Below are 26706 nucleotides of genomic sequence, written 5' to 3'. Positions count from 1 at the left end.
TCTCACATAAGAGCTACACGAATCCACTACAAAACTTATACACAATAATTAGGTCTCATACGTTCACACACACACACTCTCTCTCACACACACATGCACGCACGCACACAGACAGAGAGACACACACTCTCTCTCACACATAGTCAACTCACGTTGCTGTGCATACTCTTAAAGATCATCCACACCTTTCCCAAGCAGCCCAGCTGTGGCCCCAGTGTTGAAGGATCTCTGATGAGTTGATCATGATGGGGACTGACTGTCTATGATGTGAATGAAACACAGGTGTGTCAATTAATCCGGAGATACGCATCACCTAACACACCCCGCTAAATGCTTATCGGATCAGACGGCGGCTAGAACACGCCACTGTCATGGTTGTCACCACAGACTGGCGGTTTGAACTGCATACCTTTGATCAGTTCCAGAACATCAGCAGGAGACATCTGGCCAAAGCCATGCTCCCAACACCAGGGGAAGGTGAATCACTGTCTAGTCAGAGGACAGCACCTCTCTCTCCTCTCCAGTGGGGCTTTCATCCACACCTGTTCAAACACTTAATAAAGCCGACGCACAGGTATAGAGGTCAATAGACAAACATCAGAAATGCCTGGACAATCTCTATGTTAAGATGAATCTGTGAGCATGTTTATTGGTGCATGTGACAATGAGGCATCAACGTTCACTCTGCTCCAGCAGCCCCCAGTCATTTCTTGGCTTTGCCATTTCTCCAGTCATCTCTTGGCTTTGCCATTTCTAAAGAAAAAAGGAAACTAGATTAAAAGTGTCTAGTTTGAAGGGTGGGTAAATAAACATTGTTTGTGGGTTAGCACTGAATAATGAATGGCCATCTCTGTTCCATTTGTCCTTGGCACACAGGTAGACAGAGGGATTTCTGGGATGTCTGAAAGTGCTGTGTTTGGTCTGTCCTGGGTTCCTCTAATGCCCATTGATCCAGCTAATCAGGGGAGAAATTGGTGAAAAACCAGCAGGGTGGTTTAGCCATCAGTAAGGGGCTTGTGTACAAATGAGCTGCTTGTGGATAATTGAAGGAGGCATTAGGACAACAATGGCAGTGGCTCACTCCAGTCTTCACTGGTCTCTCAGGTATTCCCAGGTCCCTGGATCACATGGCAGCCTGTGAAATCTACAGTAGGCTTAAATAAATATCACAGCATCATTAGTGGGCATTCAACATTGGGGGCAAAATACACATTCTCCATGGATTTAAAAAACCCACCAACGTTGTTGTGCCTCATTTTCCATGACTGACTTTAGTTTGAAATGGGCTTGTTTGAGATCGTATATATGGTTTACAAATGTAAATGTAAAGGGATAGAGGACAAGAGAAGCAACACAAGGAATGTTGGAATGAGAAATGCCAATACTCTGCCGTATAAGACCAACACAAAGAGCAGCTCTTTAGGTTAGTGCAGTGTTAGGCAATACATTTACCATACATAACAAAAGCATTCTATGTTCTTTTTAAAGGACCTTTGAAACTGGCTCAACTATCAGATTTAACTGTGGATGTGTTAGTACAGGACCTTAGATGACAGAGATTGGGAACAACGCACAGTCATTAGAATGACACTTCAAAACATCCGACTAAAGTTCTGCCAAATGCCTTGTGAAGATGGATGATGTTCGTTGGTGTCATGGGACTGTGCATATGGCTGGTGTCATTTGCAGTCTGTAATAAGCAGCAAAGAACACTGATAAGATCAACTTTTAATGAGAGCATAAGTGAAGCTTAAGGGTTGCTAATGACTTTTCAGATTGCCCGGCAGATTTTTCAGACAGGGTCGACCTAAACTCCACATTTTTATTTCCGATTCATTTCAAATTGTCAACAAAAAAAAATGACATGAAATCACAGCAAGGTTCTCATCATCGGTTGCTTGTGGTTGCACTTACTCTCATTGACCAACTTGAACTTTAAATCAAAGCATGGCAGTACAATTGAATTCCGTCTGTTATTGAATGATTGTGATGGATGTGTTTGTCACGTCCAGGGAAGACAAAGGGACATGTGTTTTAGAGCAGAGGAAGCCCCTATCTGCTCGATGCCTCACTCTCTCTGGTTGCTAAGAGTATCCTGCAGAGAGCAGGCTGATTGGTTTAGTCCTGGATCACTGGCTATGGGATAAAGCTGAGAGCCCAACCTGCTTTTCATGACAAAACGTTCAAGGGAAAGCGGCCACGATCCAAGAGCAATCACACTTTAGGCTTCAAAGTGCCAGGGGAAAAGAGAGGCGAGAGCCGGTCCACATTTCTTCCACGCCGGCCAAGTACAACTCATGCGTGGAGGAAGACGAGATGATCTAAGGAAAGGAAGACAGGTGTGCTGGGCAGGTAGAGGCACATCACAGCCCCTCCCAGGGGTGAGTGAAAGACAAGGACTCACCCCCACCTTCCTGCACTGTCCACTTTCACATGAACTAGCAAATCAACATTAAAACAACTCTTTAAACTCATCTTTATGGGTTTGCAATCTGTGACTTTTCATAAAACCATGATAGGGATGTTACAAAATACCTCATGTGCAGCAGTAAAAATGATTAACTCGGAGCATGGCACATTGAGACGGCTTTAGTACAGACCACATCACCAGGTGCTTCTGAGGGCATCAAACGCTAGTCTGATGTGATGATGAATCAAGGCAGAGGTTATTAGCATGTCAGTGGCCCATCAGGCTAGTTAATGACAGCCCTCTCTTTCCATCTCCTCCTCCTCACTGGCTGTCACTCATCTCTGTTCCGCCTCACTGCCACCAAGGCAATAGGATGCTGGCGCCTCACCAAGAGCCCAGGCAGCTACGGCATCTGTTGCTAGCTGATGGATAACCACAAACACAACTTTCAACTCCAAACTGTGTGAACTAGAGAACACCTTACAGGTGCAATTAACTCATTAACCAAAAAACAAACAGTGGGAGGAGAGCACAGACAAGTAGAACAATTGCAGTAGATAGTTTAAAAGCAATAGATTTCTAACAAATTTGGAAAAGTATAGATATAAAAATACACTCAAAACAAATGCGAGGCAACATGTTTTCAAATACAAACTAAATAATACAAGAGGCTTTTTTTGAAGAAATTGTAGCACAATTGTTTGCACTACAAGCAATAATAAACATATTTGGACAATTAGTCAACCCATCCAAGAGTCTTTTTCATTCCAATTGACTATGCACAGCAGCACATATAACAGTGAAAACCATGATGGTGGCAGAATCACTTGCACATTTGAAGACATATCCACCCCAAGCTTCCGATCAATTATGACATGTTAAAAGGGTAGCAGCGAGCAGATCATTGGACATGTGTGGACCTCATTGAAGGAGGTTGCTTTCATCAGCCCCATGTGTGCAGTATGTAGAGTGGCTGTCAGTCCCAACGGACAACAGCGTCCCCTGACCCACCAGTGTGGGCATGTTCCACCTTCACATAGGATTCTCCCATCACTAACCAACTGCTTCCTCTCCATGTCTCACCATGTAATCCAACACCAGCAGAGTACATTTCAGTGCTGGCCAAAACAGCCTGCCCACATGCAGCCTTCAAAACAGCGCTTTGGTCTGTATGATTGAACAATTACTGCCTTGGTTAATTTCCCATAAATGGGTGAGGAAGGAACACTTAGCTGGGTTACCTGCATGCCTGCACGTTGTCTCGTCTACCCCTTTGACTCCATCGAGAGGGTTTCTGATGAAGTCAGTGACACTGGGCAAAACAACTCACACTTTCATGGCAAATTGGTTTCCATCGCATGCCTTTAATTTGTCTTCTACACCCCAGTGAAAAGAGTGCATAACTATGACAGCCATTTCAAACATGAGCTGGCTCAGAGAATGCATGGAATGAAATATGAAGGCACCAGGGTCTTGCTCCATTAACTGTTGCTCCGGTTCTCTTGTTTGAGGTGGTGAAACGTTGATGCCCAAAAGCAATAATTAGTTCTGCTGAAATTCCAAAGATTATGCTCCACAATTTCAGCTGGTAACTGACTTCTCTTTTAAATGTTTAAACATGCAGCACAGACACCATTTTAGTCTGAACTCTGAGGTTAGAAGCAACAGAAAAGACATGTCATATGGCACCGTGGTTTTATGTGATGTTATTTCTATTATACGAGAGACAAAAATCCATCATTTCAAAAGTTTCCATTTCTGACAGTGGTTGATAGATAGTGCTTTATTATTTTTTTTAAATAATGAATACGGGCTACCACTGCAAAACAAGCATGAGATATTTTTTTTTTATACAATAGTCATTATCACCATCTTTTGAATACTTCGATATTACCTTTGAATCAAAGAATCAGTTTGTATCAATCCATAAATCCTGATGAAATGACCAAATGGATAAAAAGAACAGAGCAGTTGCGTATGACACGAGTCTAAATCTACAGTACAAAAATGTTATGGTGACACTGCCTCCCGTCAGAGGAGAAGGACTTGTATCTCCGGGTCCTCATGTTGTTGCCTCCATGTGCAGGACCTTCATGGACTCAGAGATCATAGAGCTGGTGTCAATCTGCCCATAGATCCCCACCAAGAAGGCCTTGTGGAGTAAGATGTCTGCATGCTCTGAGGAGAAAAGCACAATGAAGCAAAACAAAAAAACATGTTTGCTTTGAGCGTGAATCCTTATACATCTTGAAAACACAGAACAGTTTACTTTCCAACTTGCGAGTTTAGATCCATAATAAGGACCAAGCACAGAAGCTGTGTAGTGCTGAGAAGATAGGACAATCATACCTTGACAGAGCAGCACGTATTCTGGCAGGTTCCTAAGCGCCGTCTGCACCACGTCAAAGTTCCCGCTGCCCATACAGTACATGAAGGTGGGCAGGAAGTCTGCTGCAGTGCTGCAGCACCACCGAAAAAAACAATTCTTACATTAGGACACACAACTTTAAGGAAACATTGTTTTACATGAAAGACAACACCTTACAGGTATCACTACAGCAACATTTGCAGCTAAACATTCCTAGACAACGCATCGATAAATTAATATCCAGCCAGACGACTGGCGCGCTCGCTCTCTCGATTCCTATAAAAATAAGCAGAGAAATCCTAGTGTCAGCATTCTGATCTTACCACGGGTTGTTCTGAATGCAGCGCAGGGCCAGGCTGAAGGCCATGTTACGACACAACTCCTCAGTAGAAGTCATCAGTCTCTGCAGGTCATTCTGAGGGCAGCGTCGGAAATGAAAACCTGTTTACTTACAGAGTGGTGCAGCAGAGTGTGTGTTGGGGGATTATTTGTTCATAATAAAGGTGTGTTATTAGAAGGCGAACTTACAGTGAAGTACTGGATGATCTCAGGATTCCTCTTGGACTTGTCCTCCACCTCGGTCAGAACTTCCAGCACGTCTGAAACACAGAGGGGAGCAAAATGTTGGTAAAGTTCAGCAAAATCCCTGAAGTTACGTGTTAAACTGACCCGGGAGTGTATTATACGTTAATGACCTTCGATGGCTTCTCCCCTGGAGATCTTCTTCAGGTACTTGGTCATGTCAGCTGCAGTCAGTGGAACAGAGGCCGAGATACTGACCATGGGCAGGGAACCAGAGGACGACTCATCTGATAAGAGGAAACCCAGAGACATGTCAAAAACACCGCATTTAGCGAGATGGTTGATTTATATGCATCAGTATGCAGTCAAAATGTGTCATTAATATATTGTACATTTTTTCACTTGCCAAATTGCTGATGTGTTCACTTATGTTTTTTCATTCAAGGCAAAGTTCTCACGAGTGGATAAGCTTACCATCTCTGTCCTCTGCAGAGCTGTCAGAGGAGCCAGTCTTCACAGGCAGGGTGAGGCCAGCCAGCAGGGATTTGAGCAGCACGTCAGGGTGCTCTGACGAGAGCCCCCTAGTGGGACAAACAGAGAAAAACAAGTCACTCCTTCGTTGCTCCACACAATGTGAAATAACAACTAACATTAATGCAATTGTGTTGCCAATCCGAATGTCTCAATAATCATTTTTTTTAAACCCAGTTCAATGACTTACTGTAGGATATCGGAATGCTTCTGTAGATAGGGAATGGCTGATGCTGCATCGTGGGTAATATACTTCTGAATGAACTGCACATATTTACTGAAGACGGCCAACGGATGCATACGAGGTCTCCTGAGGTTCTGCAGGGAATATGGACCACAACATTATTAACTCCATGATCAATAAGATAGTTATTTTAATGCACAAAGCAGTTGACCTTGTAGAAATACTACTGTTCTGTGAAAGGACATTAGATCTAGTCAAGATATCCAGCCAACCACAGCTGTAGCAGTGGCAACAATCTATTCTTTCTCCACCTATGAGAAGTCAAATAACTCTGAAACGCTAAAAAGAAAAACACAAGCAAATGTCACCAAACCAAATGGAAAACCCTGAGGTTCCGTGTTCATTCCCTCACCTGCAGGATCTTCATGAAGGAGAGCAGGCAGTCCTGCAGCGCCCTCTGGTGTTCATTGTGGAACACTAATGGCTGCAGCAGCTCCAGGATGGCCAGCACGTTGCTGAAGAATGTCAGGTGGTTCTGGCTCCGGAACTCCTGGAAGTTGAGGTGGATGCGTCCGTGGAGAAGCGCTCCGATCATTGGCAAGTGTCTGGAAAGTTAAGAAAGGTAAGCTGTGATCATTCTCCAGACGTTCCACCTTACTACAGCAAAGGTGAGAACAAAAACATTCACAAGGTGGTTTTAAATAGCGTCTGTGATCGTAGCTATGGAGCTACAATCTACCATAAGAGGTGCATGAATTCATATATCCTATGTTTGTAATGAACATGGTGTTCACCTGAGGAGGAGGACAGGGTGGGACACAGCCAGCTTCCTGCAGGCCAGGTTAGCGTCTGACATCCGGTTCTCAGCCGACTTTGTGTCTCCCGTATCGCCTAGCAACGTGACCAGACGGTGAACCAGGACGTCGTGCTGAGAGGGAGGGATCACACACCAGTCCTTAAGACCTCTGACGGCTTCTGTGCCAGCCAACGGCTTTGAGAAACAGTTAAGCGACTGAGCCAGCTGAAGGGCTTCTCTACCTTGCATGTGGTGCCGTCGGCAGCCCCCTCGCTGCTCAGGGTGGCGTCAGGTAAGGTCACGTGCTGGATGACCTCTGGGAAGTGCAGGTAGAGCTGGAGCAGGAGGTTCTGGCACCGCTTACTCATCACACTAAGGAACACACAATGGCGTCAGCTAGCACACATCAGACAACAGTTTCCACACAGCAGACAGTCACAATGGTCTCCTACTACAATGCTCTCGTCTGATGTAGGCCTGGTTAGTTGGCTCATGCATGTCCGACCGTCTACGAATCAACAGGATTTGTATTCACAGGTCATCACTGACGGTGTTTTCCAGAAACAGCAACAACCTTGACCAAGAGTCAGATTCCACTGTGTCTTCAACAACCATCATGTAATTGGAATAAACACCAGCTAATCTAGCGATGAGCCTTAAAAGAAGAGGCTTTAAAGAGAATGCCTATCACACAGGGAAGTGTTTATCCCACACAAGGCCAAACACAAGTCTGCTTTGTAAGATGGGTTTTAAGCAACCCATGTTTTCAGTCGCAACTATTTGTACAAGACAGCTTAGCTGTGCATAAAAATATTGTAATTGGATAGATAATATTGCTGCTTGACCTTGGCCAGAGTTTCCCCATTAAAATTGGTTTAATAACCAGATGCAGACTCATGAAAGAAGGTTTGGCTTCCACAAAGAGAAGTTGCACCCTGATCTCTGACAGGCAGCTAAGTCGGAGCAGGAATCCACAACATAGGCAGCACGTTTAGAGCTGCAGCCCTAATCCTCTTGGCTTTATTATAATACACTGAGCTTTTAAAGAGATCACAGAACACACGACTTCTGGTCGTTTTAATTTCACACCAATAGACCTAATTATCGCCTTTCCCCTGGTCCACACAGCGTTGTGTCTGACAGAACATTCAGTCTGTGAATTTCATCGGTTCCGTCTGGGGGTAATCTAGTGATATGGCCCCAAGTTTATCAGCTCAGTTTAAAAGAGGCCAAAGACCAAGTTCAATACTGGGGCTAATTAGGGAGGGTGAAAAATATGTCTAACTAAATGAACTGTGGGCACTTTAGTGAACCTTATGAGACCAAAATATTATGGAGTGTCATGTCTGCTGTTGCTGAAGGAACAGATGGGGTATTGAGAAAGATAGGGTGTCTTTGTCTAAAGTAGATCACATAGCAAACAGATCACCCTGTAAATAGTATTAAATTCCCATTGGACAAGCCTGACTAAGTATGTCAGTCCGAGAGCCAACACCCCACCCATACCTGTCTCCCCATTTCTTTGTGCAGTTGATGAGGTATTCCGAGACTTTCTTCACTCTCACCAGGTCGCCATGGCAACAGCTGTGGAGCAGGGGCAGCCGTGACTGGATGAGGGAGCAGGAGGTTTGGTCCAGGGTGCTCTTGGCCTTGTCGGGGGCGTTGGCAGGGGGCGAGGAGTCGCCGCGGCTGTTGAGCTCAGACTCTGACATGATGAGGTCCACCAGACTGATAAGCTCCTCCGGGTTCAAACGCAGGACAAACGTATCTGTCTGTTTCTGGAGAGAGAGGGAGAGAGCACAAGAGAGAGGTGATGGAAGCAGTCAGGCTGAGGGGGAATAGTGTTCTCTGGTTTGTGTCATGTGACTGGATTAATTGAAGTCATTATTTGAGGGCTAGACTGGTGTACCGTGCTACCTGTGGGGTCTTCTGGTCCCGGCCCTGCCAGATACGAGGGATGTGACTGCAGGCCCACAGGAAGTCCAGAGCAGAAGATGGGTCCAGTCTGGAGAACACCATACACAACACCACTACAGAATATTACAATACAACTTTCACTATTTGGGAAACACTGTCAGTGTGACTACTACTGCTGAAGGTCATGATTTGGGATTGATATATTGTCTGACCGCTGGTCTTGCTGCTTGCTGAGAAGAGCACTGATGCACTGATGAAGAGTTGTCCAGTTGGACTGATGGGTCAGCAATGCCAAAAGGTATGGTCTGTAGGAGGGAGTTCCTTTACCCTGGAATAAATCACATGAAGTAAGGTGGTGAAGTACACACACACACACACACACACACACACGCTGAGATTACCTTGTTGAGAGCAAAGAGCAGCTTCCGCTGAAGGTCTGGACACACAGATGTGACCTCAGGGTCAAGAAGTCCCAGCCAATCAACAAGCAGCCCTGAGCTGGACCCAGTCTTTGTCACCTCGGAGCTGCTGCTGAAAGGGAATTGAATAGATCGACAGGCTCAAGGTCAGGCTACATGAATGATGAATCTATACAATCCCTTAGTCAAACAAAGTACTGATTATTAAACATACAATATAGTAATATTTCTAAGGCATTACAAAACACATAAGATGCCAAAGCCACAGTTAACCAGATGTGTATGTTGTTGTTTGACTAAGGGCAAAAAGACAGGTCTTGAATGATTTAGGCGTGATAGAATTTACATGCTTACTTGTTTGTATCCACCTCCATTTTCACAGCTTGCTCTTCAGTCTCCTGGAGAAGCAGCGCTATCACCATGGCAACAGGGCCTGCGGTGGTAGAGCCGGTCCCCGTCTCTGTTCCAATAGTCATTAGCAAGGCCAGCAGTTCCTCCAAATATGGAGACTTCCCCTCCACTAGCCCCTGTAACACTGGGAACAACAAACAAACAGTACTGAGTGTTACGTGATGTGATGGTTGTGCCATTCCCTCAGCTACGGTGGAACATTCAGAAGTAAAAAAAACAAAAAAACAACCTGGCCATGATGCTGAGCTCAGGAAAAATCTTGTGATTCAGAGGAAAAATAAAACATTGTAGGGGCAAGTCAAAAACCACACACCAAAACTATGAACTACCAACTACCATTATCGTATTTCGACGTAACCTAGATCAACAGCTTGGCCGCAACCAGTTTAAAGTCAAAACATCCTTCATCTGGGCTTGATGGAGAGCTGAGCCCATATTGGACATAAACAAACTGGAAGCCGCTGGTCTGGTTTGGTTTCAGAGAAGAGCTTATAAACTCATAAAGGAACTGGTCAACAAAGGAAAAACAGAGACTCAGAGGCGGCAATGAAACAAACAGATCTGGGGAAATTGAGTAACATCAGCCACCACATCCAAACTGGAGCAGAAATAGTGAGGATAGTTGATGTTCTAGGTTGAGAGAGAGTGAACGACGCACTAAAGTACCATACCTTTGCCTATCAGTTCCGGCTCTGCATTACATCTCTCCCCTGCCTTCAGTGTGGCGATTATAGCCCTCACGGCCACCTCGGAGTCCCTCTGATAAGCCAGGGCCTCAGCCAGGTGGAGGAAGCCTGTACGAACTGCAGAGGATAGGCATAAATCAGTTATCACCACACTGTTAACAGTCGATTACCTGACCATCTGTGACTAGGCCCAAGTATGTGTGTGTGTTTCATAAATATATACAGTTGAAGTCAGAAGTTTACATACACTTAGGTTGGAGTCATTAAAACTCGTTTTTCAACCACTCCACAAAATTCTTGTTAACCAACTATAGTTTTGGCAAGTCGGTGAGGACATCTACTTTGTGCATGACACAAGTAATTTTTCCAACAATTGTTTACAGACAGATTATTTCACTGTATCACAATTCCAGTGGGTCAGATGTTTGCATACAGTAAGTTGACTGTGCCTTTAAACAGCTTGGAAAATTCCAGAAAATGATGTCATGGCTTTAGAAGATTCTGATAGGCTAATTGACATAATTTGAGTCAATTGGAGGTGTACCTGTGGATGTATGTCAAGGCCTACCTTCAAACTCAGTACCTCTTTGCTTGACATCATTGGAAAATCAAAAGAAATCAGCCAAGACCTCATAAAAAATATTGTAGACCTCCACAAGTCTGGCTCATCCTTGGGAGCAATTTCCAAACGCCTGAAGGTACCACGTTCATCTGTACAAACAATAGTACGCAAGTATAAACACCATGGGACCACGCAGCCGTCATACCGCTCAGGAAGGAGACGCGTTCTGTCTCCTAGACATGAACGTACTTTGGTGCGGAAAGTGCAAATCAATCTCAGATCAACAGCAAAGGACCGTGTGAAGATGCTGGAGGAAACAGGTACAAAAGTATCTATATCCACAGTAAAACAAGTCCTATATCGACATAACCTGAAAGGGCCCTCAGGAAGGAAGAAGCCACTGTTCCAAAACCACCATAAAAATGCCAGACTACGGTTTGCAACTGCACATGGGGACAAAGATCACACTTTTTGGAGAAATGTCCTCTGGTCCTTGGAAACAAAAATACAACTGTTTGGCCATAATGACCATAGTTATGTTTGGAGGAAAAAGGGGGAGGCTTGCAAGCCGAAGAACACCTTCCCAACCGTGAAGCACGGGGGTGGCAGCATCATGTTGTGGTGGTGCTTTGCTGAAGGAGGGACTGGTGCACTTCACAAAATAGATGGCATCATGAGATATGAAACGTATGTGGATATATTGAAGCAACATCTCAAGACATCAGTCAGGAAGTTCAAGCTTGGTCACAAATGGGTCTTCCAAATGGACAATGATCCCAAGTATACTTCCAAAGTTGTGGAAAAATGGCTTAAGGACAACAAAGGCAAGGTATTGGAGTGGCCATCACAAAGCCCTGACATCAATCCTATAGACAATTTGTGGGCAGAACTGAAAAGGCATGTGTGAGCAAGGAGGCCTACAACCTTGACTCAGTTACACAAGCTCTGTCAGGGGGAATGGGTCAAAATTCACCCAACTTATTGTGGGAAGCTTGTGGAAGGCTACTTGAAACGTTTGACCCAAGTTAAACAATTTAAAGGCAATGCTACCAAACACTAATTGAGTGTATGTAAACTTCTGACCCACTGGGAATGTGATGAAAGAAATTAAAGCTGAATTAATTCATTCTCTCTACTATTTCACTTAAAATAAAGTGGTGATCCTAACTGACCTAAGGCAGGGAATGTCTACTATGATTAAATGTCAGGATTTGTGAAAAAAAATGAGTTTAAATGTATTTGGCTAAGGTGTATGTAAACTTCTGACTTCAACTGTATATGTGCAATGGGGTATAATTTTGTACGCAGCCAAGGACATGATAAGGACCACCCACCATCAGTGAGCCGGTGCTTCTGGGAATACTGTCCAGCGAAGGACTTGAGCAAGGCCCGCAGCGGCCCCGCCTCCACGGCCGGGTTCTCCAACCATGTCATCATCTCCATGACAGCCTTGAAGAAGAGAGAGGAGAAGGCCACGTCCTGCAACACCAGCCGCTGAGTAGAAGAGATGGAGGAAGACCGAGAGAAGGAGAAAAATACAACCCAATACATTCACATCTGTTTGGTGTAATGACAGACATGCATGTATTCTGTCGTAGTGGTGACTGATGAAACACATACATACATAGGCTACAGAGAGAGACAGAGATTCAGCACTGTCTAGAAGGACAGCAGAGTAAATCAATCATACCTGGTAGAGATGCAGCTGGCGCAGCATGGGGCAGGACAGGGCGTGGCTGCGGTTCATGGCTATGACGAGGGCCCCGGCGTGGGCAGAGCTGAGCAGGGCAGCCAGGGCCTGTAGGAGACGCACTGACACCCCATCCTTCTGGGGGTGCCCCCCCTGTTTGGCACGCACCAGCTCTTGGGCCAGAGCCTGCTGCAGGGCCAGGGAGAGGGGCCGGGTAGGGGGGCTGGGCCTGCGGTGGTCCACCTTCAGAGGGAACATCTGTGGAGACAAAGGCAGAAGTATTAGACCCTCAATCAGCACTCTGAAAAACAGGTGGTAGATCTGACTATAGTACTAACCAAACAACTCTGTCAGCTAGGATAATCAATCACTTTACTGTAGGCTATTTGTGCAGTTATGATTAAAAAAGCCTTGTGTGTCTGTTTTATCAAACTACAAGAAAATGGTTGATGAAATCGGAGAGAAAAAATGATTTGCTCCATAAACTTCAAAAAGACTTCAGACAGGTATTAATGTGTCATCAATCTCCAGGCAGAGATACATTCCTACCTGAAGCAACATGCCGGTGAGGTCATCCTCAGGCCCAATCACTGGGATCTGATTGGCTCTCATCTTCAAGGAGCCACTAGGAGTTTCCACAGTAACTTTGGCTCTGTTCACCTCAGTACTATCTGTAAGGTTAAACGTCATAGTCTTCGGTTATTGACCGGTATGGACCCAAAATACCAAAACTGTGTTTATACTGGGCTGTTCCAAAACATTTATAAGAAAGGTAACACAGAGAGGCATAAACAAATGTAATCACGTCGTAGCAGTAAGAGACTGTATGGGGTGGCAGGTAGCCTGGCGGGTAGGAGTGTTGGGACAGTAAGCGAAAGGTTGCTGGATCGAATCCCGAGCTGACAAGGTACAAATCTATCGTTCAGCCCCTGAGCTAGGCAGTTAACCCACTGTTCCCCGGGTGCCGAAGACGTGGATGTCAATTAAGGCAGCCCCCCACACCACTCTGATTCAGAGGGGTTAGGTTAAATGCGGAAGACACATTTTAGTTGAATGCATTCAGTAGTACCACTGACTTAAGTATTCCCCTTTCCCTGACTGACCTCTGTGAGGAGGGAGAGAGGAGCTGAGCAACCCGTGGAAAGTGTGCCCCCCTGTGGCGCCTCGCTCATGCTGCACCTCCACCAGATGAGCCATGTAGTCTGTAGCACAGGACATGCAGAAACATCAGGAATAGAGAACATACCGTCAGCGCTAAATAGTCAGATTTATGCACAGAATCTTCAGGAATAAATCCTATGAGCACTAGCTACATAACTGAGGCAAACATTATCCACGTGGCATAGATCTAGTGTAGTAGGATAGTTTGTGGTCAAGTTCTCTCACTCTTGTCCATGATGTTCTGTTCCAGTGTCTGTGAGTCGTGGGATACAGCCTGGTCCAGGTACTGCAGCAGTTTACTCATACTGGACACAGGGATGCCAAATGACTGGACAAACAGCAGCAGCTGCTGGGGCTCCAGATCCTGCAGCGCTGCAGAGGACAGACATTGTATCATAAATGCCAGAATTATATTTTTTATACACGGTCGTATTTTACTCTGTTAGACCTACACCATATACCCTTCTACCTGCATGCATTTAATGTGTTTGGACTTGTACCTGCATCCACCAATCGTGAAACCTCTGACCGGATCATCCTCAGCTTCAACCAATCAGGTAGCAGCAGGGCCTCCTCGGAGGTGTCCACCAGGAAGGCGGTGGGGAGGGGTTTCTTGTCGGGGAACCAGATGTCCAGGAGGTTGAAGAAGTCACTCTCCTCTGAGAACAGAGACACATGAATCATACTATACACTGAAAACCGAGACTGAGGTACAGTAGACAGGCCATGTTTGTAACAACAAGTGTGATATTCAGAGATACATACCTTTGGGTGGCCCGAGCGTCAGGAGAATGACCATGGCATGGACCACCAGAATGTGCATGGTGGCTGTCTCCCCTGTGGTCCAACGCAGAAACACCTGGTCCTGAGATTCTGACTATAGAGTTCAATAGTCAAAGGTCAAAGGAGTAATGTAATTTCAGTGACAACTGTATTGACAGCAAGCACCTCTAGTTGAAATGATCACTAAGGGTCTACCAATATGAAACCATCAGTCTGAAACCATCTTCCATTTAGATGTAGAAAATGTGAGGTTACCCCCCCACCCCCTCCCAGTAATCATCCAATCCTCACCCAGCTGTAGAGGTCCTCTCCCTCCTTGGTCTTCCTCATCCTCCTGATGTAGCTCGAGAAGATGGAGATGAGGGCTGAGAGCACAGCGTCTGACTCGGGCCGGCAGGAGTACTTGGAGAACAGGCTGTTCATTATGGTGGAGCGCTCGACAATCAGACGGGCCACATCCTAGAGGATCCCAAATCAAACCCACCTCAGTATCTAACTATGAAGGCAATACAGGGTCGTGTTCAGTAGGGAAAAAAACGTTTTGAAACTACCTGAACTTGTTCAATAAGAACACAGACTTTAGTTGTCCGTGCAAAACTTTTTGCTACGGGGTGCTCGACTGAACACATAACCCAGGTAAATAATTGGAGGTATGACTGAGGATAAGAGGTGTCAGGGCTACCAGAGCGAGGTCATTGTGAGACGCCTGCTCCTCCACTGGTGCATGCTGGGACAGGTAGATGAGGTAGGCGCTGATGGTCTGTGGGTCTGTCTCCATGTGGATGGCCTGGGGAAGAACAGAAACACAACACACATTCTTGCCACATTCCTTCAGCGAAAAAAACTGTCAGCTACAACCTGACAATGAGGCTAAATACGGTTCACATTGGTACAAACAATCTAGACCAGTTCCCTACTGACCTGCTGCAGAGCGGTGGAGGTCATGCCCCGGACGCTGTCGAACAGGGGAAGCTTGGGGAGGTCCTGCAGGAGCCACTCGTATCCTGGCAGGAGCTCAGCATCTCTGGAGTCCTCCTCCATGGGCTGGTCCCTCTCCTCTCCATCCTTCAGACCCCCCTCAGTCAGCACCAGAGACAGACCCTGAACAACAGCCGATCAACCAAAGTAGATGAATACATCTCCTCAGCAAATCAATGAAACACTCATATTAGCGTGTCCTGTCTCTTATAATGCACCTTCATAGCCAGGACTCTTGACGCCACTTGAGAAGAGCTGAGGCGGCGCAGGAAGTAGTCCAACACCTCACACGTGGTCTGTTCGTCAGCTTTAGGACCCAACAGCAGATCCTGCAGCCGTCCAAGGAGCTGCCGCTGCTTTTGTTGCCTCTGGTGTAGCGAGAGAGACAAGAGAAAAAATTGCATTTGTTGTTTTGTGTGGATTAAACAAAACATGACAAGTGTATCCGTTGAGATGCTGGAGTCAGTGATTTCTCTGACCACAAAAGCTATTCAGAACAAACAAAAAATATGATAGCTGTTAAGAAACGGCGGCATACTTGTCTTTTCTTGGCTCTCTGCTCTTTGCTCTCTCCTTCCTCGTCATCCTCGATGGGCAAGTTGTCATCTGCAGCATCGTGAAGCAGGAATTCACACAGGCACTGCACAGGCAGCACGTCTAAGGACCCCTCACTGGACTGCACCAGGTCAGCCAGCCAGGGCATTGACTGAGAGGAGGCCTGGGGAAAACATAGAACACAGTTGTAGAGTTCCTTCCAGAGAGAATACTTTCTATTGGCAAGAGAGGATGTGCTCTTGTTTACCTGTCTCTGGATGATGTTGAGCAGGAAGTCAGGGTTGCGAGAGCGACAGAGGAGGTGACCCAGGCGAAGGGACTGGTTAAGGCTCTTCACCTGCTCCTGGACTGCGGGTGGGGGTTTGCGAGGGGGGCCCCTAGAAAAAAGAAACAAGTAAGATTACCACTTATTATCAAATTAATGAAAATGGGCCAGTTTCCCAGACCCAGCTTAAGCCTAGTTGTGGCCTTAGAAGACCATCCAATGGAGATTCTCCATGTAGTATGCTTTTTTTTAGTCTAGGACTAGACTTAATCTGTGTCTAGGAAGAGTCCCTAAAAGTAGTCGACAAGGTGCAGGTATAAAGGAGTATTACTGTGGGTCCAGACTGGTGAGCTGGGACAGCAGCAGGCTGTTGCTCTCTGTGATGGTCTGCTTGGTGGAGGCAGCCGCCAGGTGGCTCTCGAAGGCCAGGATCTCCTGCTTCTCTCTCTGGGACACCTGCAGCTCCCTGTTGATCATCTCGGTCTTGGTCTCCTCATCGGCCACCGTACACGGAGGATAGGAGTAGTTACTGCCAAGCAGGAAAAAGGGGGAGGAGAAAGATGAGCTTCGTTGAGTAGTTAGTCTGGTATGTGTTGGGTTTAAACAGATAAACGTTTCATACATGTGACTTACTTTGTCATAACCATCTCCATGAGCATTTTCAGTGTGGGATAGCCGTCCCAGGCAGCCAAGCCTGGAGAGAAATACATGGTTGATTGTAACAAAAGGTCAAACTTGTGTCTAAGGTTCTAATATATATACACTGATGATTTGTAGGGAAACCTGATTGAGACTCATACCTATTTGCTGTGGATTGAAAGCGGCCACCACAAGTAGCAGGAGCCACGCTTTCCAGTAGAGTGTGGCTATCGCCAGGTTCGGAGGAGTATAGCTTGAAAAATATCAAACGTGTTATTTACAGAAAACAAACATCAACTCAAAGCTGGCTGGCAAGTTGATTAATTACACTAAAAGAGAGCAGCATACCCCGCAGGAAGCTGAATGTTCTCTGGGTGATGGTAGGTGCACAGGTTCAGCACTGCGTCAATCAGTTGGATCCGCTCTACTCTCAACACATCCAGATCTACAAAAGCAAAACCAGGAAACAAGCGAAATATCCCTCTTCATGTAAAGCCAAATAAATAAAGTTCCCTCAATGTCATCTCTTTTCATGAAAATGTTAACTACTGTAAGTAATCTCTGCTTACCCATTGCTGTTGCAGATGTTGTACCATCAGACTGGACCCCGGCCGCCCTCTTCACCAGGTGGTCCGCCAGCTCCATGGCGTCGGCCGGGCCCAGGGGCAGGTCACGGGACAGTCCGATGACCAGGATACGCATCAGAGTGTCCTCCAGCAGAGGCACTTCAGAGCACAGCCGCAGGAAGAAACTGCCGGAGGTAAAACATTTAAGTGATGTCAACGGAGCAGGGACAGACAGCAGGGACAGACAGCAGGGACAGACAGCAGGGACAGACAGCAGGGACAGACAGCAGGGACAGACAGCAGGGACAGACAGACAGCCATAAATAAAACGAATCTAAAACAAAGGTTGGGTAGAGATGCTCACTTTCTGTCGCTCTCAGGGGGCCAGTTATCCCACTTGTAGTAGGTCTCTGGTTGCTCCGTGAAAAGCACCTTGTGAAGACTGGGGAAAAGAAACAAGTATATTTTCATTACATGGGTAGAATATTATCTTAAGTAACTATTGTAGGATGTTAATTAACTCCTCCTATGTTTATCTTTTTGAACAATCAAAGTGGCACGAAAACTCCCAAACACATACCAGTGTATGTAGTCCTTGGATGGCACTTTGGCAATAGTGGGAACAACAGTGTGAAGCCACCACACAGCATCCCTCTGAATGGCAGCGATATTATTCTGAAAGGATCTCAGACCATCCAGATCTGAAACAGACAAAAGGGATGTTCAAAATGCCCACATCGACGACAACCACAGAACTACAAACACTTACTCTTCTTCTCTCCTTTGTCCCACGCAACGCCAGCCTCCTTGACCTGAGCTGTGATGCCCAGCATCATGGAGCACGTGAGCAGGTCTGTCACCTGGATCACAAAGCGTTCCTGTGGAAAACAGACAGAGAGCATGAGCTCAGATCCAAAGAGAACACAGAAGTTATTCATCGGTGAAGAGGCACAGAAGAGCATGTAACTAGGTAGGGGGTGAGTTATTTAATGGTACAGGAGACCGAGACAAGGTGGGAGTAATATAAAGATCATGAGCTCACTTTGAACTCCATGTCAACGTAGGTGGCCTCCTTCCTTTCCTGCATCAGACCCAGGCAGAAGGACTGGAAGTTGATCTCGTGCTTGGTCTGTTTGATGATCTCTCTCAGCAAGGCTCGAGAGGCACGCAGGTAATCATCCTTATTGGTCAGCAGGTCCTGGAACACCATGGCCAGGAACTAAGGAGAGGATCAGAAGGGAGAGGACAGCTTTAAGTGGTTTCTAAACAACATCTCCCTCTTGTGTTTCAGTTATTAAAAATAAAGTAAAAGTGTGATCAATCCGAGAAAAAAAAACATGTACTTCAATCCAAAGCCAATAAAGCTTATACAAGTCCATTTCTGAACCCGGGCTTGACATTAAATGTTTTAATTGTCTGAAAGCTAAAGTCACATGTCCCCCCCCCAAAAAAAGTCTAACGCCATCGGCCAAAAGGGCATAACAACGGGAAGTAGGGGTGCTGAGGATGATGCAGCACCCCCTGAAAAATCGGAATGTAGTGTACTTTGCCTTCTCTAGTCCTGTATTAGAGGAAAGGTACAGCCGTGTGTAGCCCGGTTAATATTGGTTTGAAGACTGCCAAGCATTTGGATCACATGCTTACAGAAGGGATGAGCAAAATCGTGACATAGACAAAAGATATTTAGGCAGACATCTTTTTCAAATAGCCTATTCCACTCAGGTGGAGCTGTGGCACAAAATAAATGTGTAGTAGCCTTTCTGGCCATCTGTGTGTCTGTGAGCGGGCAGATGGAGCGAGTGACACACAGTCAACGAGCCATGCTGGCTGTGCTCTTGTTGCATCATGTGATGGGATGTAACTCATCATGGGCTCCAGAGCAACTCTGCTTTCCTCAGAACTGGATAATTACAAACTGATTCGCATATATTCCCTCATCTTCCTCTCTTATTAGGCCGTGGATACTTTATACGTTGTAGGTAGGTTGCACACACTGCATCATTTCTTTCATAAGCTTTCCTCTGCTGTAGCATAAGTTTTTTGGACTCATCATTAGATTTTTCGATCTCGGTATTGTTCGCTTAATTTCACTCTGTGGCCTAAAATAAATCTGTGATTGAGAATAGCATAGACTCCCGACTTTCAGAATTATTCCCATTTAAAAGCCGCAACTTTAGGACATTTAAATACTTTATTAGAATCGTTTGGAAAACAGTCTTCATAACTTTAATTGGACTTAATGCTTTATGATACTTTAATTAGTTGGTTCGCAACTTTTTTCCCCCAACCTCACATGCATGGATCATTTCTGTCTTTTAATTCTTTGCTCAACTGTAAGGTTTGTTCAAAATACTCATTTGATCTTTATATCTTGCTATTATTTTTTATCTCTCTGTGACGACCCTCCCACTCTGTCTGCCGTATTCTCTCTTTGTTCTTGTTTCCTTATTAGGATGCCGGTGGGCGGAGTTAGGAGGGTCGTCAGCTACATGGGAAACACCTGGGCCCGGTGTGTCCCAGGATAAATACACCACTTCCCCATTCATGGAAGAGACTCTCTCCACGCAGACACCTTTAAAGATTTTGTTGTGTATCTTGGTGGTTTTTGGTTGTTTGATTTGGCACCTTTCAACACCCTGCATTATCACATTCATGCAAGCAAAACACTCACTTACACTACTGATTACACACACCATTGCATATTGTACTTGGTTTACTTAATAAATATATGTTTTGTTACTCCTTATCTCCACGTTGTCTCCCTTTTGTTACAGGCTTTGAGCCAGTTCGTGACATCTCTCATTATTACCTTAGGCCTCCCCTGTTTGAGTTATTTAAAAGCAACTTAAAAACTTTGCGATCATGAAATAGCACGGCAAGAGAAAACTAGCAAGTCATTAATATCAAATGAAAATGTGGGCTTCTATAACAATAAGACACTGGAGTGTCCTCTATATAAATAGACTTTGGCTATTGGGCCAGATCATCCGACATTCTCGAGAGAGAAGAATATATATATTCTGACTGGATATTTTGTGCTGCTTTGGTCAGACTCTTACACCTCGATCACACCGACAGCATCATTGCGTTTTAGTACAACAGAAGTACATTCCTGGACCGCTGCGTTTGCCCTGCAGCATTGCATTGTAGAGGCAGTTGCAGTGCTTTCTGTGTGGTGCATACGTTGGATTTATCAAACGTATGCAAAAAATTGTATGCGTAGTGGGCTTGACAGAAATGGTAGTGGAAGGTGAATGTTTAACTTTTGTTGCACACATATCCAGATGATGTACCATTTTGCGCAACGACACTGTTGGTGTGATCGAGGCGTTAGCTATGTCTACACTGTTCTCTTGCTTTGTGTAAATAAAACATATTGATTGAAATAGGCTTTAGCAAATAGGAATATAGGTAATTTACTCAGAATGTCAATTGTTTGATATTGATTTTTCTACTTGTCCATTCGGACAACTAAAATCTATATTCTGGTTGACAAACATTCATTTTTTATTATTTTTTTTGCCCCAGACAAGCCTTAATTTCGAGCACTGTGAACCACATATATTTACTTTCCCCACAGTAACATTTTAAAAAAATTTCCCCAGCTGTCATGTCAGCATGGAATACTCCCTCACCTTAGGGGCCTGCTCTGGGCTGTGCTGGAGCAGTGTGTGAAGGACTTGCATGTTGTTGGGGTTCCTGGCATTGGACAGCTCGTTGAAGATCACCAGCTTCACCATGGTTCCCAGGTTGTCTTTGTGTGCATTCAGTAGCTCCCTGGTAATCAAAGGCCAGACAGCACAGTTAAGTGTATGAATAAAGCGCTCTGCACCAAGGCTTTTGAAATATAAATGGTCCCCTATAGGATGTTCAAACTAACAACATTGAACACATCATGTATGTTGATATGCAACAACTTGTTTGGGTTGAGGTTTGGATTGAACCAGGATGAGGACATGAAGTTAGGGTAAGGGTTTGTGGTTGAGGCCCCTGCGTACTTGGTTGAACATCTATAAACCATGTGTAGGGGACTATCCAAACTAAATCATATGGCCATAAGAGAAGACCTGCAGACCTGACACAGAGCATGTAGTGATTGAGGATGACTTTAGGTTTCAGGCGGATCTTGATGAGGTTGGAGATCACCTCCATGTCGTCCGCTCCATGGGAGTTGCAGTTCATACAGAGAGACATGAGAAGGTCCTGAGCTGGACGGGTCAGCTGCAGAGACAAAAGGCTTCATTATACATAACAGAACACTAGTTCACTGTCAGATTCAATTTCATGCAAACAGATGAATTTACATGTTAGATTTGAGTTTGGAAGGAGATGGCTCTAATGTCCACTTTAGACCACAACTGCCAATGAAATGATGATTCCTGTTAACTAGTGATGGTGATGTGGGTAGCCAAGTGTTACTCCTCCTCTCACCTTTGGATTCTGCAGCCACATCTCTAGCCTCTGCACAGCCATAAGCCGCACCTCCTTGTAGCCACAGGTGGCAGTGAGCAGACGCAGCAGGTTACGGGACACATTGTCCATGGGCTGCCTGCGGTTCAACTGGTCCTTCAGGACATCTAGAACATAGTCCTCCACACTCTCAGACAGCTCCTCGTACCTACAATGAGATGAAGAGTGAATGAACACAAACGGTCCAATAAACGGATCGGTCTAAGTAGAAGCAGACATGCAATACAGAAAGGCAATCAATATATTATTGCTACTGTATATGTAGCCTTTGCCCAAATACCTTGGCATAACTTGTCCATCATCTTCAGGACTAAGTTTCTCCTCAGCAATCAGCAATTCAGTCTGGCTGTCATCCTCATCTGGGGTGGAGGGGTGAGGACTGCTCCCTGGAAAGTTGACATTCTAGTCATTTAGCAGACGCTCATATCCAGAGCGACTCAGAAGAGCAATTAAGGTTAAGTGCCTTGCTCAAGGGCAAAGACAGACTTTTCACCTAGTCGGCTTGGGGATTCGAACCAGCAACCTTTTGGTTACTGTCCTAACGCTCTTAACTGCTAGGCTACCGCCCAATGTTAAATGACGTAGTAATGATTAAGAGTCAAATCCAATGTCACAGGATTCACACCTGAACAAACCGGTAGGTACATACAGTTGAAGTCAGAAGTTTACATACACCTTAGCCAAATACATTTAAACTCAGTTTAACAACTCCTGACATTTAATCCTAGTAAAAAGTCCCTGTTTTAGGTCAGTTAGAATCACCACTTTATTTTAAGAATGTGAAATGTCAGAATAATAGTGGAGAGAAGGATTTATTCCAGCTTTTATTTCTTTCATCACATTCTCAGTGGGTCAGAAGTTTACATACCCTCAATTAGTGTTTGGTAGCATTGCCTTTAAATTGTTTAACTTGGGTCAAACGTCTCAGGTAGCCTTCCACAAGCTTCCCACAATAAGTTGGGTGAATTTTGGCCCATTCCTCCTGACATAGCTGGTGTAACTGAGTCAGGGTTGTAGGCCTCCTTGCTCGCACATGCTTTTTCAGTTCTGCCCACACATTTTCTATAGGATTGAAGTCAGGGCTTTGTGATGGCCACTCCAATACCTCGGCTTTGTTGTCCTTAAGCCATTTTTCCACAACTTTGGAAGTATACTTGGGGTCATTGTCCTATTGGAAGACCCATTTGTGACCAAGCTTTAACTTCCTGACTGATGTCTTGACATGTTGCTTCAATATATCCACATAATTTTCCTCCCTCATGATGCCATCTATTTTGTGAAGTGCACCAGTCCCTCCTGCAGCAAAGCAAACCCACAACATGATGCTGCCACCCCCGTGCTTCACGGTTGGGATGTGTTCTTCGGCTTGCAAGCCTCCCCCGTTTCCTCCAAATATAACGATGGTCATTAAGGCCAAACAGTTCTATTTTTGTTTCATCAGACCAGAGGACATTTCTCCAAAAAGTACAAGCTTTGTCCCCATTTGCAGTTGCACACCGTAGTCTGGCTTTTTTTATGGCGGTTTTGGAGCAGTGGCTTCTTCTTTGTTGAGCGGCCTTTCAAGTCATGTTGATATATGACTTGTTTTACTGTAGATATAGATATTTTTGTACCCGTTTTTTCCAGCATCTTCACATGGTCCTTTGCTGTACACAAAGTAGATGTCCTAACCGAATTGCCAAAACTATAGTTTGTTAACAAGAAATTTGTAGAGTGGTTGAAAAACAAGTTTTAATGACTCCAACTTAAGTGTATGTATGTAAACTTCCAACTTAAACTGTACATACAGTACTATACCTGCACTGATATCTCCACCGGAGCGGCCAGTGTCAGTCTGCAACTGCAGCAGCATACTCTTTGGGGGCATTTTGGTACTGAAGGCAGTCTGGATATTGTCCACAAAATTCTTACAATGGGAACTGTCTACCCAAATTCGCTCCCCTAAAGAGTCCTCAATGTACACCTGAAAAGAACAAGAACATGTTAAAGAGCGCACAACAGTGGTAACAATGCAGCTAGAATACAAACAGAAATCCAATAGGAATGATGAGTGATTCTCACTTTGACAAAGATCTCTGGCCAGTTCTCATCCTCCTCATAGGCTGCCATCAGCAGGTTGCAGGCTAGCACAGACACCAGACTGTTGCCCTTTGCTTTGAAGTTGATGGAGGCATCCCGGCGAAGGAGACTACACAAGGCCTGTCCGCAGACAGATAGAGAAAGTCATGAACCAATCTGTATAACAATGGTATGGAACTGATTGTAAAATGTTGGGTTCCAAATCTCACCTCAATAATGCCTTCAGTGGCGAAGAGATTGGGCTTAATCTTGGCCAGGAACATGAGGCTGAGGTATAGTGTTATGTCAGGTTTGGCCCGGTTCATCTTCAGCTGTTTGACAGCTCCACAGAGCACCCCTTCAATGCGATCATCATTTCCATCCTGCTCTGCATTCTCAATCTCATCCAGGAGCACTGCTGGGGGGACTGCAAGAGAACCATTGTGTTAGTAATATGCACAGTCACAGCACATCACAGACACAGGATTCACCACTACCTATTCCACTGAAAAACATATTTGAATTGAAACTGTTTCCTACCTTCTATGGGCACCACTGAGGGCTCCTTGATCGAAGGCGATATAGCCCTTTTGTCCACTGCTGCCACATCAGCCAGTCGTCCTAGGGCGCTGACAGGAGGGGTAGAGGAGATCTTGGGGCGCTTCACGAGGCCGGATAGGCCAGAGGAGGATGGAAGTGACGAGGAAGTCTCCCGTTTACGGTCAGTGGGTAAGGTGGACGCTGGCTTAAGGAGAACTGCAGGTGCTTTGGACTCTCCGCCACTCTTTGACCCCAATGCTATGAAATCTCCAGGAGGAGGGTGCCCTATTGGCAACATTTTGAAGAGAAACACTTGTAATATTATTGTATGTTTGACAAAAGTAAGATAAAGTGGGTGCACATAGCTAGATACTGTACATACCTGAGGGCTTTGCTGCACTAGGCCGCCTGATCGTTGTAGGCTTGGGACGATTCATTGTGTACACTCACTGCCAAATCATGTACTGTGTGGGTGCAGAGATTTCAACGTGAGACACATAGATAGCTAGTTAGCATAGCTACCTGGAAACTGGTCGGTAAATAATTATCTCATCTCAACATCGAGGCTGCTGATTTGTAAAGCATTTTTACATCACGATAACGGATTTATCCCCAAAAAGTGCCTAAAACCTTTGGCATTTGTCAAACTGAAAGGGCTAAGCAGCAGCTATTAGCTCGCTAACTAACGTTACTGTTATTGTGAAGCATTATAGACAGCGGCTACCTAAGGTTACCGGTATGTGAGTTAGCTAGTAACTAGCTACAAGCAATTACATCGGAAAAAGCTGGTTAGATAAACAACTACGTGTTAGTTCGTTTCCAACATGCATGGGTAATTATGACTGACTGTTGGAATTGCAAACTATTGAATATCAAAAAGAAATAGACCCGTTCTCACTTCCATGTTGTATTCCCGAACGGAAGTTCCCGCGTCTCGAACGGAAGTCCCGCCCGTGCAATGGTAAGCGTTGAAGAACATCAAATCAAATCAAAATGTATTTGTCACATACACATGGCAGATGTTAATGCGAGTGTAGCGAAATGCTTGTGCTTCTAGTTCCGACAATGCAGTAATAACCAACGAGTAATCTAGCTAACAATTCCAAAACTACTACCTTATACACACAAGTGTAAAGGGATAAAGAATATGTACATAAAGATATATGAATGAGTGATGGTACAGAGCGGCATAGGCAAGATGCAGTAGATGGTATCGAGTACAGTATATACATATGAGATGAGTATGTAAACAAAGTGGCATAGTTTAAAGTGGCTAGTGATACATGTATTACATAAAGATGCAGTAGATGATATAGAGTACAGTATATACGTATGCATATGAGATAAATAATGTAGGGTATGTAAACATTATATTAAGTAGCATTGTTTAAAGTGGCTAGTGATATATTTTACATCAATTCCCATCAATTCCCATTATTAAAGTGGCTAGAGTTGAGTCAGTGTGTTGGCAGCAGCCACTCAATGTTAGTGGTGGCTGTTTAACAGTCTGATGGCCTTGAGATAGAACTGTTTTTCAGTCTCTCGGTCCCAGCTTTGATGCACCTGTACTGACCTCGCCTTCTGGATGATAGCGGGGTGAACAGGCAGTGGCTCGGGTGGTTGTTGTCCTTGATGATCATTATGGCCTTCCTGTGAGATCGGGTGGTGTAGGTGTCCTGGAGGGCAGGTAGTTTGCCCCCGGTGATGCGTTGTGCAGACCTCACTACCCTCTGGAGAGCCTTAAGGTTGTGGACGGAGCAGTTGCCGTACCAGGCAGTGATACAGCCCGACAGGATGCTCTCGATTGTGCATCTGTAGAAGTTTGTGAGTGCTTTTGGTGACAAGCCGAATTTCTTCAGCCTCCTGAGGTTGAAAAATGTGCTGGTACTGTGTAGATCACAAACTAAATGCAGATTAGGCTATAGGCTAATAAGGATAGAAACATCTGCATTGTGTTATTAATCAAAATGTATTAAGATATTTTTCATTAAAATCATGTATGACTAATGTTCCCATTGTAATTGTATTTATCCTATAATGTAATTTCCCCAGTTTCACAAGTAGGCCTAGGCCAAGTGTAATAATGTCTGGCAGTGGGTGTTGTTATGGGTGGCACTATTTGCCTAAAAGCTTTGGAAAAGGAATAAGGTTTCCAAGAATCCTCACAATGATGTCAGGCATGGAAACATACATTA

The 26706-nt window shown here is 45.0% G+C and overlaps 1 protein-coding gene across 3 annotated transcripts; it reads right to left on the bottom strand.

The window, feature by feature from the left end:
• Positions 1-4248: 4248 nt before the first annotated feature.
• LOC139421221 (integrator complex subunit 1-like) lies at positions 4249-25445 on the bottom strand. Of its 3 annotated transcripts, none has more exons than XM_071171903.1 (48): positions 25410-25445; positions 24894-24975; positions 24512-24796; positions 24202-24398; positions 23975-24112; positions 23711-23876; positions 22194-22299; positions 21875-22061; positions 21519-21664; positions 21079-21220; positions 18486-18662; positions 18213-18321; positions 18024-18144; positions 17808-17885; positions 17447-17628; positions 17226-17322; positions 17039-17130; positions 16872-16932; positions 16570-16767; positions 16221-16350; positions 15957-16136; positions 15637-15786; positions 15362-15541; positions 15123-15227; positions 14732-14899; positions 14423-14534; positions 14158-14316; positions 13883-14029; positions 13600-13698; positions 13046-13167; positions 12497-12754; positions 12141-12300; positions 10230-10361; positions 9502-9682; positions 9130-9259; positions 8941-9056; positions 8729-8816; positions 8318-8589; positions 7054-7183; positions 6810-6943; positions 6428-6620; positions 6022-6149; positions 5775-5881; positions 5474-5587; positions 5307-5377; positions 5102-5193; positions 4760-4869; positions 4249-4588 (listed from the first exon to the last, which is right to left on the bottom strand). In XM_071171903.1, exons 2-48 carry the CDS (start codon positions 24946-24948, stop codon positions 4473-4475), a joined length of 6621 nt encoding a protein of 2206 aa, XP_071028004.1. In that variant the 5' UTR covers positions 24949-24975; positions 25410-25445; the 3' UTR covers positions 4249-4472. The 3 variants fall into 3 exon arrangements, 2 of the variants coding, with proteins under 2 accessions (XP_071028004.1, XP_071028005.1); XM_071171904.1 differs by having other exon boundaries at positions 4311-4588; positions 9130-9256; positions 25410-25432; XR_011635603.1 differs by lacking the exons at positions 4249-4588; positions 4760-4869; positions 5102-5193; ... (3 more) ...; positions 6022-6149; positions 6428-6620 and having other exon boundaries at positions 6931-6943; positions 8377-8589; positions 25410-25432.
• Positions 25446-26706: the final 1261 nt, after the last annotated feature.

Source organism: Oncorhynchus clarkii, chromosome 12 (assembly GCF_045791955.1).
Source record: "Oncorhynchus clarkii lewisi isolate Uvic-CL-2024 chromosome 12, UVic_Ocla_1.0, whole genome shotgun sequence".
Classification (NCBI taxonomy): Eukaryota; Metazoa; Chordata; class Actinopteri; order Salmoniformes; family Salmonidae; genus Oncorhynchus; species Oncorhynchus clarkii.
Note: the sequence above shows the minus strand (reverse complement) of the source record. Positions and strands in the feature narration are given on the sequence as shown.